The sequence below is a fragment of the Lissotriton helveticus genome, chromosome 3_1 (assembly GCF_964261635.1).
Source record: "Lissotriton helveticus chromosome 3_1, aLisHel1.1, whole genome shotgun sequence".
NCBI classification, from domain to species: domain Eukaryota; kingdom Metazoa; phylum Chordata; class Amphibia; order Caudata; family Salamandridae; genus Lissotriton; species Lissotriton helveticus.
Genome location: NC_136061.1, coordinates 401,381,030 through 401,399,187, shown reverse-complemented (window position 1 = coordinate 401,399,187; position 18,158 = coordinate 401,381,030). Strand labels below are relative to the sequence as shown.

General features: G+C 45.2%; 1 protein-coding gene across 2 annotated transcripts in view; it reads right to left on the bottom strand.

The window, feature by feature from the left end:
• Positions 1-18,158, bottom strand: part of INPP5K (inositol polyphosphate-5-phosphatase K) — a 408,122-nt gene that overhangs the window by 237,609 nt on the left and 152,355 nt on the right. For both annotated transcript variants that reach the window (XM_078680171.1, XM_078680170.1), the window contains exon 4: positions 7,472-7,580. In XM_078680171.1, coding sequence (XP_078536297.1) covers positions 7,472-7,580 — 109 coding nt within the window. The remainder of the gene's footprint in view (positions 1-7,471; positions 7,581-18,158) is intronic.

Genomic DNA, 18,158 nt, shown 5'->3' with positions numbered 1-18,158 from the left:
GGGTTTTGTTTGGCCCATCATGTGTCGGTGACGGCAGAATACTTTACAGGTCAAGCCAATCAGGTCGCAGACTGGCACTCCCGGTATCTGGAAGGTTCCAGCCAATGGAAGCTGGATGTTCAGGTCTTTTAGTGGTTGTCCGACCTTTGGGGTCCTTTCTCGGTGGATCTATTTGCATCGCACTTGGACCACCAACTCCCAAGGTTTTACAGTTGGAGGCCGGATCCACTGGCACAAGCGACGGACGCGTTCTGCAGGAGTGGAGTCAGGAGAAGGGTTACGCGTTTCCACAGTTATCCATGATTGTCCGCCTGGCGGCTCAGGTACGCCGCCAGAAGGCGGAAGTGGTGTTGATTACACCACTTTGGAGGTACCAAGTGTGGTTTACAGTTCTTCTGGAACTTTCTTGGGATTCTCCAATCCTACTCCCCCTGTTTCCTCTTCTACTTCGGAATCCGCAAGGAGAACAGCATCACCTGGTGGCTCAGGGCTCTCTCCTTCTCATGGCATGGCACCTTTCCGGCGACGTTGGTCGCTCCCAGGTCTTTCGGGACCAGCTGAATCTCTATTATCAAAAGCATGGGCAGCCAGCACCTCGAAGCGTTATCGGTCCGCCTGGACGAAATGGTTACGTTGGTGTCTTCAACAGGACTTGGATCCCGTGGTCGCAGGAATCGTTCCCATCTTGAATTTCTAGGCTGAATTGGCAATGGACGGTCGGGCGTACCGCACTATCAACGCTATGCATTCCTCTATTTCGGCGGGTCATGAACCGGTTGATGGGACCCCTGTTGGGTAACATCCTTTTGTGTGCCGGCTGTTGAGGGGTATTCGTTTGTCATTATCCCCGGAACCGAGGTACTCAGTCCTGCGGGACGTGAATGTTGTCCTCAATTTGTTTTTGTCCTGGCAGCCAAACGGATATATCTCCTTGAAAGAGCTGTCAGCTAAACTGGCCATGTTGTTGTGTCTGGTTTCCTGCCCTCAATTTGTTTTTGTCCTGGCAGTCGGACAGATATATCTCCTTGAAAGAGCTGTCAGCTAAACTGGCCATGTTGTTGTGTCTGGTTTCCTGCCGCAGGGTGTCTGATGTGCGTGCTCTCGATGTTTCGGCACATGTTTTTTCTCTAGAGGGGGTGACCTTTACGATAGGTCGGCGGACGAAGTCTGCTTCTAGGACGATCTCTTATCCGACTTTTGCAGAAATGCCCAAACTATGTGTGGTACAGTGTCTCAAAGCCTACGAGGACTTGACTCTAGAGCTCCGCCCTCCGGGCGAGCAGCAGCTTCTGATCGCTTTAAAGAAACCGCACAAGGCTGTCTCTTCCCCCACCATTGCAAGGTGGGTGTGCTGGGTCATGCCGGAGGCAGGTATTGACACAAAAAAGTTCGAAGTTCGAAGCTCACTCACCCAGGGGTGCCGAGGCCTCGAAGGCGTTTTCTCTAGGCGCTTGCCTGGAAGATCTTATGCGAGCGGCGGATTGGTCCTCTGATTCCACATTTAAAAGGTTCTACTTTAAACCAGTGGTGGATGTGGCACATTTAGTGGTGAGTAAGCTTTAAACTAGCATAATCGGAGCCTCCTGTCTGGACATAGAATCGAAATTTGCATAGCTATGTAACGGTAAGTTTCAATTCTATTAAGGACACGGAGGCGAGGATTATCCCTCCTGTGGCACTGTGGTGCGAACCCGCCCGTACGGCGCTAAGTGAAAGATTTTCCTTGACGTCTGTTTTGTGGATGCAAATATTTGCAAATTCAAATTCAAATTTGCTTTATTCGAGGTTAACTCATAAAAGCATTTACAAACAATGATAAAGCCGTTAAAAACATTTATGTTTAAAAATAAAGCTAAAAGTTGATAAAAATACATCAATTGCATTATCAGGTAAAATTTTACAGATAAAATACAATACAAACACTCTGGCTATACCTCATCTGTAATCATCTGTCTAGAAACTTTTGTCAAATGGACCATGACCAACCGAGGAATTTAGCTGTGGCTGTTACTATAGGCAGTAAAGAACTGGTACATATAATTCTTAAGGCCACCGCACTGCTAGTCGTTCCTAAGTTCTTACACATCGGGGTAAGCCAGATGCGTCTGGGCTGTGCATACGTCTTACATGCAAATAGGAAGTGACCAACTGTTTCTTCATGCGCTCCACAGGATGGGCAAGAACTATTCGAGGGGCCACCCCACCTGCCTTTCAGAGATCTTAGGGGAAGAGCTCCTGCTCTAATCTGGAAAAGCAACTTCCTATCCCTCTGACTAGTGATAACATCCCAGTAAAGTTCGAGGGTGGGGAGGGACTTCACTTCCAGGAATCTTCCAGCCATAGTGTGGCTCACTGGTTAGAGGCGGCAGACCCGTAAGCAGAGAACGGCCCGGGACCAGGGTTCGATTCCCGACGCGGCAGGGTCGTGGACCAGGGTCAGCGGACTCGATAATTCTCGCCTCGGTGCCTACTCTAGTCAGAAACCACACTCGGCAACTCTGGGCATCAGCTTGCCTCATCTTCACAACGGCCCCCCCAGACCGCCGGGGATGCTTGGTCGCACCTTAGAGATACCCATCAGGGACCATCTCTCAGGGTGAGCCAGGACGGGTTCCCCAGCGGTCGAAGCGTGGAGATACTCCTCCGGGAGTCGATTCCTAGCGCTATATAAACCCGCAATTAAATTAAATAGTCTCTGAACTAGTTTCATTCCAGGTTCGTTCGGCCACCTTTTCCCAATAGGTCTCCTTGAGAATAGACCTTGATGGAAATAAGGCTCCTTCTGGATTTTCCCATAACATGTGGAGGCCGAGGAGACCCAGCATTTTTCTAAGATCTTTCAGCCATCCTATTTTTTGGAACACATCTGCATTGATTACGTCCTTAAATCCCTCAGCATAATGCAAGAGTTCAGGTGTAGTCCAGAGTCTACGCCAGTACATGATTGGATGCAGCCTTGCTAAATCAGTTACAGCCTTCCTGCCCAAATCAAACCTAAGCGGCAACAAAGGAGTACCTTTAGGGAGGCTAGTAATGAGTCAGAAGAATTTGTTTTCTGAAATTTGCAGTGTCCGAAGGTTCTCGTATCCCCACAGCTCATCCCCGTAAAGTGATGATCCGAGGGCTTTGGCCTCATACACCTGAAGTGCTGGTTTTACTGGTTTTGTTAGGGATTTTCTGTGCTCAGAGTCAAGGGCACCTGCTATTTGTTTATGTCTTATAGTTGTAATGTCTATATGCTTGGTCCATCTTAAATCATTTGATATATGGAGTCCCAAATATGTAAAAGCATTGACAACCTCTAATGGGCGACCATTCATAACGATGCGAGATCTACGGCCACGGCATGGATTAAAAACCATAAGCTTTGTTTTGGACACATTGATTTGTTGTCCATGATCCTCACAGAATTGATCAAAGATGGATAAGGCGTGCTGTAGGCCACTGGGGGTCTAGGATAAAATCAGAGTGTCATCTGCAAACATTAAAATCGGTATCTTGGTGCTAGCCAATGATGGGGCGTCCACATTTTCAGACAACATACGGGCAACAACTCCAATAATATACAGTGTGAACAGCGTGGGGGCCATCGAGCAAATATTTGCATACTTGGTTATCATTGATTGATGGGTTTTGGTATCTCAGGAACTTTACACCAGTGTCTTGTGTTTTAGGACATGATGGACAAAGAGGAGGGACAACCTATGAAGGACCTTTCTAGGATGTACCGACATGGAGGAAGGACTGTGATCGGGTGTTATGTGATGGACTCATGGGAGTTGTAGTCCGTTTGGACATATTTGAACTTTTAGGATCTGTTTCTTCTGAATATTTCCATAAAAATGGGAAATATTTTAGTGTTCATTTTTTCGTTGCTGTGGAGGAAAATTGTTATTAAAGTGAAGAAAGAAAAGCATAATCCTCACCTTCGTGTCCTTAATAGAATTTAAACTAACCGTTACATGGCTAGGCAAATTTCAATTCTTCTTTCAAAGGACAATGTGGAAAGGATGTGAAAATCGAGGAAAGTGAAATGGTCACCTGAAACATTGAGGGAGAATTTGACAAGTCCACATGTAGCCTACAGAAATAAGTAAAGTGCTAAACATAACACAAATCCTGTACAAATTGATATAGATTATATAATAAAAGTGAAAAGAGATGGTAAAACCAAGAAGGACAAGTACAAATTCCCCAACCAATAAGGGTTAATAAAAAATGTTCGTCATTTTGGTCTTCTTAGTGATTGTAGAATGTGATGTTTAAAACGTGTCTCAAGGAATTAAAGAAAGGATATTAGCAAAAACAACCTGCAATACAATATTTTTTTATTCAGCTGTGTTTGAGAGAAACGGGGAAATTGATTTTTCCTCCGGCATACATGATATAGCACCTGAGGTATACTAATGGGTTATTATTGAGGACGATAAGGAACTTCCTTTTAAAGGAAGTTCCCCCAAATGATACCAGTCTTTCTGGTCTGTTTTAGTTTCACTGGAAGTAGCCCTTAATATATTTTAAACCAAGGAAACATGTACTGATGCCATTACCGCACCCCTAGACTGCATGGCGAGTGAGTGGATGACAGTTGAGGCCCTCCCACTTATCTCCTTTTATAATTCCACCTGGGCTGTGAAACCACACTCAAAGATGTAGGGAAATAATGGGGAGGGGGTCTCTGTCATCTGTCTCTGCACGCCATGCAAGAGAAGATAATCTATTTACCACGGGGAGGGAGAAATTAATAGGGCTGATCCCCTGTCTACATAGTGAGAGATGTTGGCCCTTAATGTAATTGTTCACAATGCGATGATGGGGGTCAGGAAGCAGTGGAGACCCGCAAGATCCTCTAATCAGTTTACAGGTGGTGCAGACCTCAACTGTTTCTGAGGTACATGCAAGACTACCTCATCTAATTCCGTTTTTTTCTTTTTTGCTTTGCGTTCTAGATTGTCTTGATAATTATTGGGATAAAAAAGACTACATGTCCCAGAAAGCGAAACAAAAATCTGGATTGGGTCTACTCATGCGTACACTTGGGAAACTTGACATCTCTGTGAGGTGATGGTCTGGTAACAGCGGCATGCGGTCTAAAGCCCAAGGTGGGATGGAGGTTTACAATATCAGTACTAATACCATACGTGAGCGATAAGGGGATTGGTTGTAAACTATATAGCCCCCCACCCTGTATTTACAATCTCACAAAACAAGACTGTCAGATGAGACTGCACTCCATAAGAATGTCTGTGCAGTCCCAACATGATTGAATATCATGGTGCACTGTAAGGTCAACATTCACTATGCTTTAAAAGTGTGGCATTTATTTACATGTAGTGAGAAAAAAAATGGAAAAATATATAATTTTCTCTATTTTCATCAACAATTTCTTAGGGAGAGAAGCCCACCAAATCCACCTTGCATTAGCTGCACTTGCTTACTATAACAGTATAAAAGTTAGTCTGCCGAAATTTGATAGGTTATATATATATATATATATATATATATATATATATATATATATATATATATATATATATATATATTAAATATAAAAGAGAGACACTGAAAGAAAGATTCCTATACTTTTTCCCGTCCTTTGGACGATGTTCGTAAACTCGTCGCTAAATCAACACACAACCCCAGACTCTCTGGAGATTGACATCCCTCTCGAAAAAAGCTGGTGTAGATCTGAGCAGTTTTCATCCAGTGTCGAACAGCCCCTTCCTCGATAAATTGCTGGAAAAATGTGTCCACAACCGTGTCAGCACATTGAACAGCTGAACCTACTCAACAAGTTCCAGTCAGGATTCAGACCAGGACACAGCACCGAAACAGCCATCGTAAACATCATGGACAATGCCCTGAAAATGCTATATTGTAACAAATCCTGCCTACTCATCCTCTTTGATCTCTCCTCTGTGTTTGACGTGGTCAAACACAACAGTCTGTTAGAACTACTAGACAGCAGAATGGGGTTGACAGGAAATGTCCTCAATTATTCACATCTTTCTCATAGAATCGCTCACAACTAATGAAATTGCATAGCTCAATATGAAAGGTGTCTCTAGGGTCAGAGTCAAAAGCAGTGGAGTGGTCGCTACGGACTGGGTGGTGGAGCATGGTATGGATAGGAATACCCCCTCTCCCCGCTACTGTTTGCCCACAAGAATCAACCCTCTTCCCCACACTGTCCAACCTCTATAGGGAGTCGATGTTTGAAATCTTCAAAGAAGCAAACCTTGCATAAAACATGTATGTGAATGATACACAGCTATAGTTCAGCACATCCTCCCTGGAAGATATCATCCAACTCAACAACTCTCCCGTAAAAAACCTGGCTCTCTTGGAACCAACTAGAGCTGGACTCCCTTTAAACAGAATTCCTACTCTTTTTCCCTAACAGCTCCCCACCCATCCAAGAATGGCAAAATCACCTAGATGCCTTCAAACCCGTCATCTCAGAATCAGCTAAATCCGTCTGCATTAGCACAAGTCAGCACAGCCACGTGCAGTGCGTCTTTCCAACTCAACCTCCTGTATACGGCACAACTGTTCAAATCACCACCAGTCTTCAATACAGCAGTACATTGCCTAGCTGTCTACTGGCTAGAATATGGATGTCTGACCTTAACACGACTTCCTAACTCCAGAACGGCAACACTCATGGTGGTACCCCATGCAGCAGCAAGTCTGATAATCGGTACAAGATGCTTTGACCACAATACCCGTGCTTCAAACTGGCTCCCCTTCAAAGCTGGGACCCAGCTGAAAACAAAGCCTTGCACTATGGTGCACCCAAGTACTTAGCAGAATAGATCTAAATATCAGGGACATTCGCCACTTCAGGTGTGCGACCTCCCTCTGGCTGGAACCATGCAGATTTAGAAAACAGAAGAACTATACACCCCCTCTCTGAGAATCTACCCCAAGAATATGGAACGCTCTCCAGCCAGAAATTCGGTCAAACCCATTGACCCCCATTTCCAAAAAGGAGGTTAAAAGGATGCTAATAAGCAGATTCCTACTATAACAATGGAAACCGGAGATGACACTAGGCAGCCGGACTACCAGGATGACCCTCTAGACTATACTCAGACTACATGACTGGCGGCAGCACCTCCTCAGCTCCAATCAGTAAAATGGCTATGAGGGATCATGATCTGGTTGCCTTGCACCAAATCACTACTGGCCTCCAGAAGGACCATAGAGGGTTCGCGTAACGGTTTGTTATTGAGATAACATTGTTTTGATAATATTTGTAATGTACCAGGTTATTTATTTTTCAGTTTTTGCTTATGGGTCATATTTTTTCTTTGTAAAACTCTTTTAAACAAATATTCACAGAAAGAAGTGCAAAGTGAGCTGTCCACACACAGAGAAACAGAGCTGGGGGAAAAGTTAGAGTTATGCTCAGTGTACAAGAAGATAAACACTACACAATTAAGTAAGAAGGAACAAAGCATATAGTTACCTTAACATAACCAAAAGGAGCCAGGGTATCCATGAAGAACAGACTCCAGGGATCATCGAAAGCCAAGTCTGACAGGAACCGCACAATCTTGGAGTTCACTTCCTGTAAACTAACCAAACATCAAGAAGACTGTCAAGCATTATTACTGCTGGGAGGGGCACGACCTTGCAACTTGCAAGACCAGGCAACACCAGGAGTAAGAAGAAAAACCAATACGTAAGAGCACAGAGAAGGGCAGGGAGAGCACAGTGTGAAATAGAAAGAGCAAGGTGAGAACCAGCAAGGGTCAGAATAAGCAATTGTCAGGCCATGGGCAGGGAGCACAACTGAGGAGAGTAATACATGGTAAGAACCTGACAGTACAATTCAAACATGAGCAGAAGAAGGGCATGAAAGACTACTCAAAATTGTAGTGTGTGTACACACAAGAGAGTGTTTGCCAAGACAAAGTAGGTGTGCAGTGAGTGTGGGTGTGAGAAGAACAGTAACATAAGGGACAGCATGAGCACTGGGTGGAGCAGGAAACAGACTAGGTCGGGACAGAACATGCCACTGATGTATAAAAGGAAACACTGAGATCCCATAGTAATAAGGAATACAAGAGGATTAGGGATAAAGAATCAAAATAAGAAACAGGTTACTTACCTGTAACTACAGTTATCCAGTATTGGCATCTTTCATAGATTCACATGCCTGAATCATTCCCCGTCGTCGTAATGGGAGTCCCACGGTACACGGAAACATAAATAACAAAGTAGTAGGTAATAATTAGTACCTTTTCATATGCTATTATGGTAGCAACGATATATTCTATAGCCTATTAGAGTACTTTTATAAAAAAGAACCAAAGTGAAAACTCAGCCAATCAGCAACCAGCACCCTCTAGAACCTTCCCTAGAGAGGCTGAGTCCCTCAGATTTTCCAGCACGAGTGTAGTTAGCACTGTATCCTAGAGGTGCCTCTTCGAGGAGGATGGTGGGTTACTGGATAACTGTAGTTACAGGTAAGTAACCTGTTTCTTATCCAGTATTGGGGTATCTTTGATAGATTCACATGCCTGAATCAGAATAGTAAGCAGTTCCTTGTCTGCATATATAAGTGTGTGTGTGTGTGTGTGTGTGTGTATATATATTTTTTTATATATAACATACTTGGAAACGTATGCAGGAGTACGCATATAATGTAGCCATAGTATATTATATAGTGCTACAATAATGTTACATGCAATAGTATTCAAAAGGTCAAATATTCCATTTATTTATTTGCAAAGTTTTATATAGCGCTAGCGAGACCTGTAGGTATCAGAGCGCTTTACATGAGGATCAGCAAGTTAAAGATTACATAATTACTTCTGTTACAGATTCCAAGTATAGACATCAGAGAAAGATAGAGAGAAGGAAACATAACGGAGAGGCGAGGAAAAACAATGTCAGATGTCCGGCTAGGTAGGTGACGGCCGAGGGGGTGAACCAGGGCCAAACTCCTCTACAGCTGCATAGGACAGCTCCACCGGGCATCGGCCAAGGTTGTACGGACTCCGTGGTGAAAACAGGCAGTAGAAAACATGCTATTACATAAGTTGTTTTCACGTTACGTAGCAAAGACAAAACGTTCTATGTGAAATTGAAGGAAGAGGGGGAAAGGTAAACAGGGGAAAGAGGAATGCAGATAACGTCAGGCAGACCAGAGGGGAAAGGGACTTCAGGGGAAACAGGCAGTCAAAGTGAAAGATAGACAAGACTGTGAAGCACCGTTAAGAAAAATGTCCGATGTCCGGCTGGGTAGGTGACTGCCGAGGGGGTGAACCCTAGCCAGAGTCCTCTATAGCTGCATAGGACAGCTCCACCGGGCATCGGCCAAGGTTGTTAGGAGTCCGCGGTGAGAACAGACAGTAGAAAAACATGAGAATACACGACAACATAGGTTATTTTCGAGTTACATTGCAGGACAGAAACGTCTTATGTGGAATAGAAGGTAGAGGGGGAAAGGTAAACAGGGGAAAAGGAATGCGGATCGCGTCAGGCAGACCAGAGGGAGGAAGGCACTTCAGGGGAAACAGGCAGTCAAAGTGAAAGATAGACAAGACCGTGAAGCACCGTTAAAAACAATGTCCGATGTCCGGCTGGGTAGGTGACGACCGAAGGGGTGAACCAAGCCAGACTCCTCTATAGCTGCATAGGACAGCTCCACCGGGTAACGGCCAATGGTACTTGGGTTCAGCGGTAATTACAAACAGATTCGGCTTTTCTCCAATGGTATAACAAGGATAACAGATTTGCATGGTTAGGTTAGTTAACAGTTGCATAATCAAACATCGGACATAAAGACCCCAGTAGAGGAAGGAGGGAATAAGGGAAGGGAGAAGAAAAACAGGGGTCAGGGAAGCAGATCAGTTCTGGTAGACCGGCATGGAGGAAGTGTCTCATGGGGGTCCAAAAGTTAGAGCAAGAGGGACCAAAACCAAGGTGGGGCCACATAGATACTCTGTCCATTGCCAATTACACACACTATGCAGAGTCATCTCGGCACCTAATTGAGATTGTTTGTCAGCCCCCACAGTCTCACCGGCAGCCGATTAAGTCAAGGTGAGGGGGTCATCCAGCGGCACAGGTTTGGTGTTTCCGGGCCACACTTAACCAGCACAGAACAGTTGTGGGCAGCCACGGGTCATTCACATGGTACAGTAAGGCCTCCACGACACTCAGGAGCTGCCCTAACGGTCCCCCGTGCAGTGTCAGTGCCACCTCAAAAGGACCTTTTCGCATGGAGTTCCAGCCTGTAAGGCAAGCCGAAAATGTCAGGCGCCAACTTTCAGCGCTGGCCGCACCATGGGGGGTGGATAGGGGCGGTGAATTACCTCACCTCGGGCCAAGTAATGCCGCTGAACGATGCCTCAGAGTCCCCCCCAACCACCGGCCAGGAACACCGGTCCCGCAATGGGCCAAGGAACCTTCGTTCAGATCCCCGGGCACCATCTTAGCATATTCACTGGCAGGGACGTTTAGCAAACAAGGGCGCCATCTCAAGGTCAGGTTGCAGTTAAACAAATCTTTCATTAAAGAGGCCAAGATCTAACAAACAAGGGCACCATCTTAAGGTTAGGCTCTGAGCTCATGGGGATCACTGCATAGATGGCTTGGCTTTGCAATAGCTCATTCCTAATAAGATGTCAGGCACTGCATCAGCTATACTTGCCCAGGTTATAGGATTCAGACGCGCATCCCCGCAGGAGAAGGTGAGGTGCGCCCGTACTATGCCACTGGTGCTGGGCCGTCAGGTCCTCTAGGATATCGGCCAGTGGGTGGCGACTTAGTCCAGCCCCGCCAGAAAAGCCCAGCTCAATTGCAGAGTTGGTCAGGGAACAAGGCCTCACACCAGGGCATGACCGCCCTCAAGTGCTCTGTGTGCTAGGCAGCCCCGGCCGCCTCCTCTCCGCCAGTGGCTTCGCTCCCTCAGCAGTACTCACAGGGATGGCGTCTCATCATGAAACATGTTATACATTCAAAAGACATAGATAACAATCCAACCTCCCTTGAAAGAGGCTTACCATAAGAGAATAAGTTTCTCAACACTGACTGTCCCACTGATACATCAGCATGCTGTGATGATTCCAGGCAGTAATGCTTGGCAAAAGTGTGAGTCGTCTGCCATGTAGCAGATCTGCAGATTGTTTCAAGAGGCACTGCGGCAAAAAGAGCAGTTGATGTTGAAACTGTTCTGATGGAGTGCGCTCTCACAGTCCTTGATAAAGGCTTGCCCGCCTTGTCATGACAAATCTGAATTGCACTCGCTATCCTTCTAGCTATCGTAGCTTTAGAGACAGGTTTGACCATAAGCTATAAATTCGATTTTCTTATGTCCTTAGTTCTCTGCAAATAAAATTTAAGACATCTCCTGAGATCCAGGTCCAGTGTGTGTAGTGCTCTTCCAGCAGGCATGGATGGGTTAGAGAAAAACGTCCTCAGTATGACTAGTTCATTCAAATGGAATTGAGTAGGGACCTTAGGAATGAACTTGGGGTTCGTTCTTAGAATGACCATTTGATCAGTAAATCGCAAAAATGGATGGGAGATAGTGAAGGCTTGTATCTCACTAACCCTTCTTGTCGAAGTAAGTGCTAGAAGGGCAACTTTCCAGGTCAAGTACTTCAATGCTGCCTTGTGAATGGGTTTGAATGGTTGTTTTAGAAACTGAGACAACACCACATTAAGCTGCCATTCCGGAGGTGGAGCTTTAATGGGTGGAAAAGCTCAAAAGTCCCTGCATGAATTGTTTTACTACTCTTGATGACCATAAAGTCGTAGTATGTGGCGATCGTCTGTATGGTGAGATGGCCGCTAGGTGAACTCGCACTGATGAGTGAGAAAGGCATGATTTTGCAAGAGAAAGCGTAAGGTAGGATGTCTTTCAGAGCAGAGAGAAATGGATCTATCTCTATGTTTGCACCATGTACAGAAACGCTTCCACTTAAGCTTGTAAGTCTTGTTGGTACTTTCAGCTCTAGATTTGCCAATAATATCCTTGCAGTCTTGTGCAATGTTTAAGCCTCTAAATTCCAAGAACTCAGGAGCCACGCATGCAGCTGCAGAGAAGCTGGCTCCTGGTGACGCACTTGTCCCTTGTTCTGTGTCATCAGCGTTGGAACCAGATGGATGGGCTCCGATTCCGAGAGAAGAAGGAGTTCCGTGTACCAGAGTTGCCTGTACTACCTGGGGGCTATCATAATGATGCGGCAACGCTCTTCTCACATCTTTGTGAGGATCCTGGGTATTAAAGGAATGGGGGGGAAAGCCTATGCATAGATCCCTGACCATCTCATCAAAAGGGCATTCCCTCGAGAGTTGGGGAGAGGGAACCTGCTTGAATAGAATTGGCATTTGGAGTTGAGGTGAGTCGCAAATAGATCCAGCGTCGGTTTCCCCCAGATTGTAAATATCCTGTCTAGTTGTGTTTGTTCCAGCTCCCATTCGTGACAGCTGTTGCTCGACCTGCTCAAGGTGTCCGCAAGGGTATTCTGAAGACCCGGGACATGCTCTGCTGTCAATGAGATGTGATGGAGCGTCAGCTAGTTCCACAACTGCTGTGCGTCTTGCGACAGAGTGAGAGATTTTGTGCCTCCTTTCTTGTTGATATAAAACATGCTTGTGGTGTTGTCCGTCTGGGTCAACACTGAAGACCCTTGTAGTCGAGGAAGGAAAGCCCGAAGGAATAGGAAAATGGCTTTCAGTTCCAGTCGGTTTATGTGCATCTGCCTTTGGGCAAAGGACCACTTCCCTTGAACTTGTAGGTCCTGCAAGTGTCCTCCCCAACCTTCCATAGAAGCCTCCGTTGTTACTACGTAATCCGGGATGACTGGAAGAAAAGATTGACCTTGGGTCAGATGGGAAGTCTGGGTCCACCATCTTAGGGCCTCCTTCATCCGAGAAGTGACGATGATTAAGCCATTGAAGGAGCCTGAGGTCTGAATTTACTGATGTTGCAGTACCTCTTGAAGAGGTCTCATGTGCAAACGAGTTAGTGGTAGAAGATCTATTGCAAAAGAGATCATTCCCAGTAGAGATTTGAACACTCTCACAGAAACACACTTTTTTCTGCACAGCTTGAGTGCCAGTGTCCGTAATCTGTACTGTCTTTCTTCGGAAAGGAAAGCTTTGTACTGGATGGTGTCCAGTTTGCCTCCCAGAAATGTTGTTATCTGGTTTGGGAAGATTGAGGATTGAATTCTGATAATTGACTGAGAGTCCCAGCTTGTGGAAGAGAGATAGGCAATCTTTTGTTGCATTCTCCACTAGGCGAGAAGACGGCGCCTTTAGCAGCCAGTCGTCGAGGTAAGGGAATACCTGATGACCCTTGCTTCTCAAGGTTGCTGCCACTGGAGCGAGGAATTATGTGAACGTCCGTGGAGCCGATTTGAGGCCAAATGGAAGAACTCTGAATTGATAGTGGGTACCAGCCACTGTGAACCTTAGGAATTTTCTGTGTTTTGGTTGGATAGGGACTTGGAAGTACGCATCCTCGAGATCCAACAAAGTCATAAAATCTCCTTTGTTGAGGCGTCGTAGGATGTCCGAGAGGGTGACCATTCTGAAAGCCTGGCTCTTTAGGAATTTGTTCAATTTTCTGAGGTCTAGGATAAGCCTCCACTTCCAACTTTTTGCGAATGAGAATAAAGCGGGAGTAGAAGCCTTTCCTCCTCATTGCTTTTCTACAGCCCCTTTCTGAAGCATGGCTTCTTTCTTGATTAAGTGAAGGTGAGGGGGGTGCGATCCCCTGGGAGGGGTATTGGGCGGTTTTTAGGTGAATTCCAATGTATGGCCATAAGAGATGAGATCCAAGACCCACTTGTCCGAAGTGATGTCTAACCATTGATCGATGTGTTATGAGATTGTCACACAAGTCTAAAAGGAAAGGGAAGCAGCTGGCACCCAGCTAAAATCACTGCTTGCGACCGGTGTCCCGGCCTTGAGATTCTGGCTTTCGTTTTTAGCCCTGTTTGGAAAAACCAGCTGTATTTGCCTGGCGGTAAGATTGCTGCTGGTACCCTTGACGGTATTGCGGTTGATAGGTTTGATAGGATTGGGAACGTTGGTAATTCCCTCTATAATTGGAAAAGCCCCTGCCTCAGGCTCCCCGAAAGTGCGCTTTACAGTATTGTAAGGTTCCAAGCGCTTTAGCAGTATACGTATCTTTTTTGATGGAAGTCAGCGCCTCATCAATATGGCTGCCTTAAAGACTGCCCCCATCATATAGGCCATATCCAAAGTTTTTGTCTGAACTTCAGGCCGGAAATTTGTTGCCTTTAACCACCCCATACGCCTTAAAATGGCAGCGCCAGCTAATTGTCTGAAACTTGTTGTGGCAAAGTCCATAGCAATGTCAATGATCGCACAAGCTGCTCTTTCTCCTTCTGTGAGAATTTTGAGAAACTCCTCTTTGCTATCTTCAGGGATGACTTCTTTCAGTGAACCTATGTCAGACCACACTTGCCTATCATAACGGGCTAAAATGGCCAAAGCATTATTCGCCAGACTGCTGCCATCGATGAGAACTTCTTTCCAATTGAATCGAGGCGTCAACCTTCTTTATCTGGTGGAAAAATTATAGACGTAGATGGATTTTTTTACCTTGTCTGAGCCGCCTGCGAGATCACAGAGTCTGATTTAGGGTGACTTATAAGACATCCAGAAGAACCCTCTGGTGCTCTATATTTTAGTTCAATCTTGGAAGTACAGGAACCACAGAAGCTGGAGTCTTCATGACCTTGATTCCTTCTTCCCAAATCTGATCAATGATGGGTATTGATCTGACAGTTTTTCTAGTCTGGTCCTTAAAATCGTAAAGGAAACAGTCCAACTGGTGCACCACTGTAGGAAGATGAAATCTACTAGCAGCCCTATCCATAATGTTGTGAAACCCTCCGATATCCGGAGGTGAGTCTGAGGGATGATGAGGCGGAGGGGATGGCGTTGGTGCTATATAGTCATCCCACTCATCCGCTGGTGGAGTGGGGTCTGGAATTTCTCCTTCATCCTGCTCATCCTCTGATGTAGTAGGTTCATCTCTGGGAGGCAGAAGAATAATGAGACATGGTGCCATCGCAGGAGTGATTGGAGGTGGAGGCTGCAGTGCTTATGGAGGCATCTGCGGAGGTGGAAGAGGCGTAAGGATATCCTCCTGAGGAGGAAATCTTCTTTTATAGTCTGCCAACATATTTTGGAGATCTAAAATTAATGCCGGAGGAAATTATGGAGGCTGCTGCTTAGGCTGCTGAAAGTACTGATGGTACTGAACAGGAGGTGCTTGATAATGATGGTAAAACTGCTCCTCATCCTCATATTCGTCCTCCTCCTCCTGATATTTCACATTAAGTTCAGAAGGACTTTGTGCGGCTCAAAACTGGCCTTCGTCGTCATCTGAATCCTCAACATCCAAAAGATGGCTTGGAGGTAATGGAGAAATGTGTGTGTCCTGAATTGAGGCTGTGCAGATTGTTGAAATGGAATTGACGGCGCTGTTAATCTCGTCGTTGACGGAGAAATTTTCGTCGTCGACTGTAAAGTAATGACCATTGACGGTACAGTCACAGCCGTTGAGATTGCCATTGGGACAACTGCAGTCGTCGACGTTGGCGTCGACTGGGGCATTCTTGGCGACGATGGAATTTTCGTCGACTGTTTCGTCGCCATCATCGACGACAATGACTTGGTCGCCGGTGGTGTCATCGTCGATAGCGTTGTTGACAGGCTCACCGACGATGAAGACTTTGCTCTTGTCAATGGCGTTGTTGTCGACGATAAAGGCAGCATCGACATTAAGGGAACTTTAATACTCGCCGTTGACATGGTTAACGATTTCAACTACGATAGCGTCACAGTAGTCGTCATCGACGTGGAAGCAGGCATCGACGATGAATTTGACGTTGAAGAAGACTTATGGCCCGATTTACCCTTTGGTAAGACCAGAAGATCCTGGTTTTTCGGATGGCGCTCCTGAGGACTGAGGGGAACCAATCTCTGATGAGACCTTAGGCAGTTTCTCCTTTTTTCAAGATTCTTTGGCCATTTGAGAGATCTTAGATTGTTTCCTTCTCTCTTCAGGCTGACCCTCAGGCGACCTGGGCTTCTTGGTTGACAAAGAGGATGTGTTGCTATCCACATCAGAAGCATGAGACTGCTTCTTCTTCAGCCAGATTAGAAGTCTTCCTTCTCTATCCGTCAGGGTTTTAGTAGAGAAGGTGCGGCTGATCTTACATTGTTTTGTCTCATGGCTGGGATAGAGACAATATAGACAGTCCTTGTGGGCATCATCCACATGCACTCTCTTCTTCCCACAGGATTTACAGGCTCTAAATAATCCGATTTTATCAGACATTCTTAGTAAAGAAAGCTGGAAGTAACTTATCTGAAATGTTGAAGAAAACTGAGCAGAACTCCGGGAGACTCCCTTACACAACGAAGTGCGGTGAAAATCTGAAGGACTCAGCCTCTCTGGGTAAGGTTCTAGAGGGTGCTGGTTGCTTATTGGCTGAGTTTTCACTTTGGTCCTTTTTGTAAAAGGACTTTAATAGGCTATAGAATATATGGTTGCTACCATAAAAGCCTGTGGAAAGGTACTTATTTTTACCTACTACTTTGTTATTCATGTACCCTGGGACTCCCACTACGACGACGGGAAATGATTTAGGCATGTGAATTTATGAAAGATACCCCAATACTGGATAACAGGAAGAATGGAAGCAAAGAGGGCCCAAAGAGGAGAAGCAAAGATTGCCAGGAAAAGGAAAATGCAATGATGGTCCAGATAAAACCAAGTTACTTGCTCATAGTGATATCTTAAAAAAAATAATACACTTGCCTCATTCCAGGTGCTTGAGCTGGAAACCCCCAAGGTAACTGTACAAAGCAGCACAAGAAGCTCTATAAAAAGCTGAAACTAGCTTCCCTTTACTAGCACATTCATCTCAGCGAAATAAACAACAAAAACCTCCAGTCAGTTATTCTGAATTCCACTCGCCCCAGAGAGCATCAGATTTCAGATATCTACTCTACGTTGGGTGGAAGGGAGTACCCTCAGAGTTTTACCAGTTGTATCCATGGATTATTCTATCTCTTCTGGCCTTTCCTTTCTAGGGAAGTTGTCTTTAGAATGTAGTCACTGGAACATCAGATTTCCCCTTCAATAATAACAATCTCCAAAGAAAGCCTTGTTCAGGCCCTGTAGCTTATGTGGTAAGAAGATTTATTGAGCTGACCCCCACAAGGTGTATGTCTACTCACTTAACCTACCCAAGAAACTTACAGGCTGAAAGATTTGCATAACATTTTCTTTCAAAACTCACAACGAACATGAACGTAGCTTTGTCAGATAGCTCCAGGAAAAGACCGAAGTGAGGGAGGGTGTTTTCCTCTTCAAAGTGTTGGGTATATGCCAAGTGCTCTTTCTGAGTTGAAGAAACTAGAGAAAAGGCCTCTATCTGGAGAATTTACAACTAAAATCAGATTCCTCTGAAGATTTGGCTTCAACATTAGCAGAGCAATCACTTAAGGCCAGTCAACGTCCGCTTCATCCCTGATGCTCAATTTCCATTCAAGTCTCCACTGTCTATTGTACCACCAACTGTTGTTGTTAGCAGCATGTTTCCACCTGGTCCTCTACTAAGTCAACAGCTGCTACTTCATCTACAGCGTCTCCATCAACTATGATTCTTGAAAAGAGTTGGGGAAAAATGACACTGGTTTCTGCAAACTTTCTATTTACTGTACTGCTTGTAAAATACACATCTTCCAACAAGGTCTCTGCCAGCCTCTGCTGGGGCTTCTCAGTATACAAGAAAGGTCCCAGGATAACATCTGCCTTTGTAGTATACCAAGTTGTTGGAAACGTTAGTGTTTCTTATCTTTGAGGAAGAGATGAAGAATCCCATTAAGATTCTAAATGCAAATAAGGTATTGATTCCAAGAGGACATTTCATAAGATGTTAAGCCACAGATACTTACAGGCACCATGGCAGAATCTGTGATAGCATGTTTAACAAATATTTGTATTTACTGTTTTCACTTTTACACATGGTGTTGAACAGGCAGCCTTAAACCATGATCAAAAACATCACAGTGTTCACTTGCATTGTAGTCCAATGTTTTAGGCCAGATGTGGATCTTTCCCCTCCCATGTCAGGGTTGTACACATA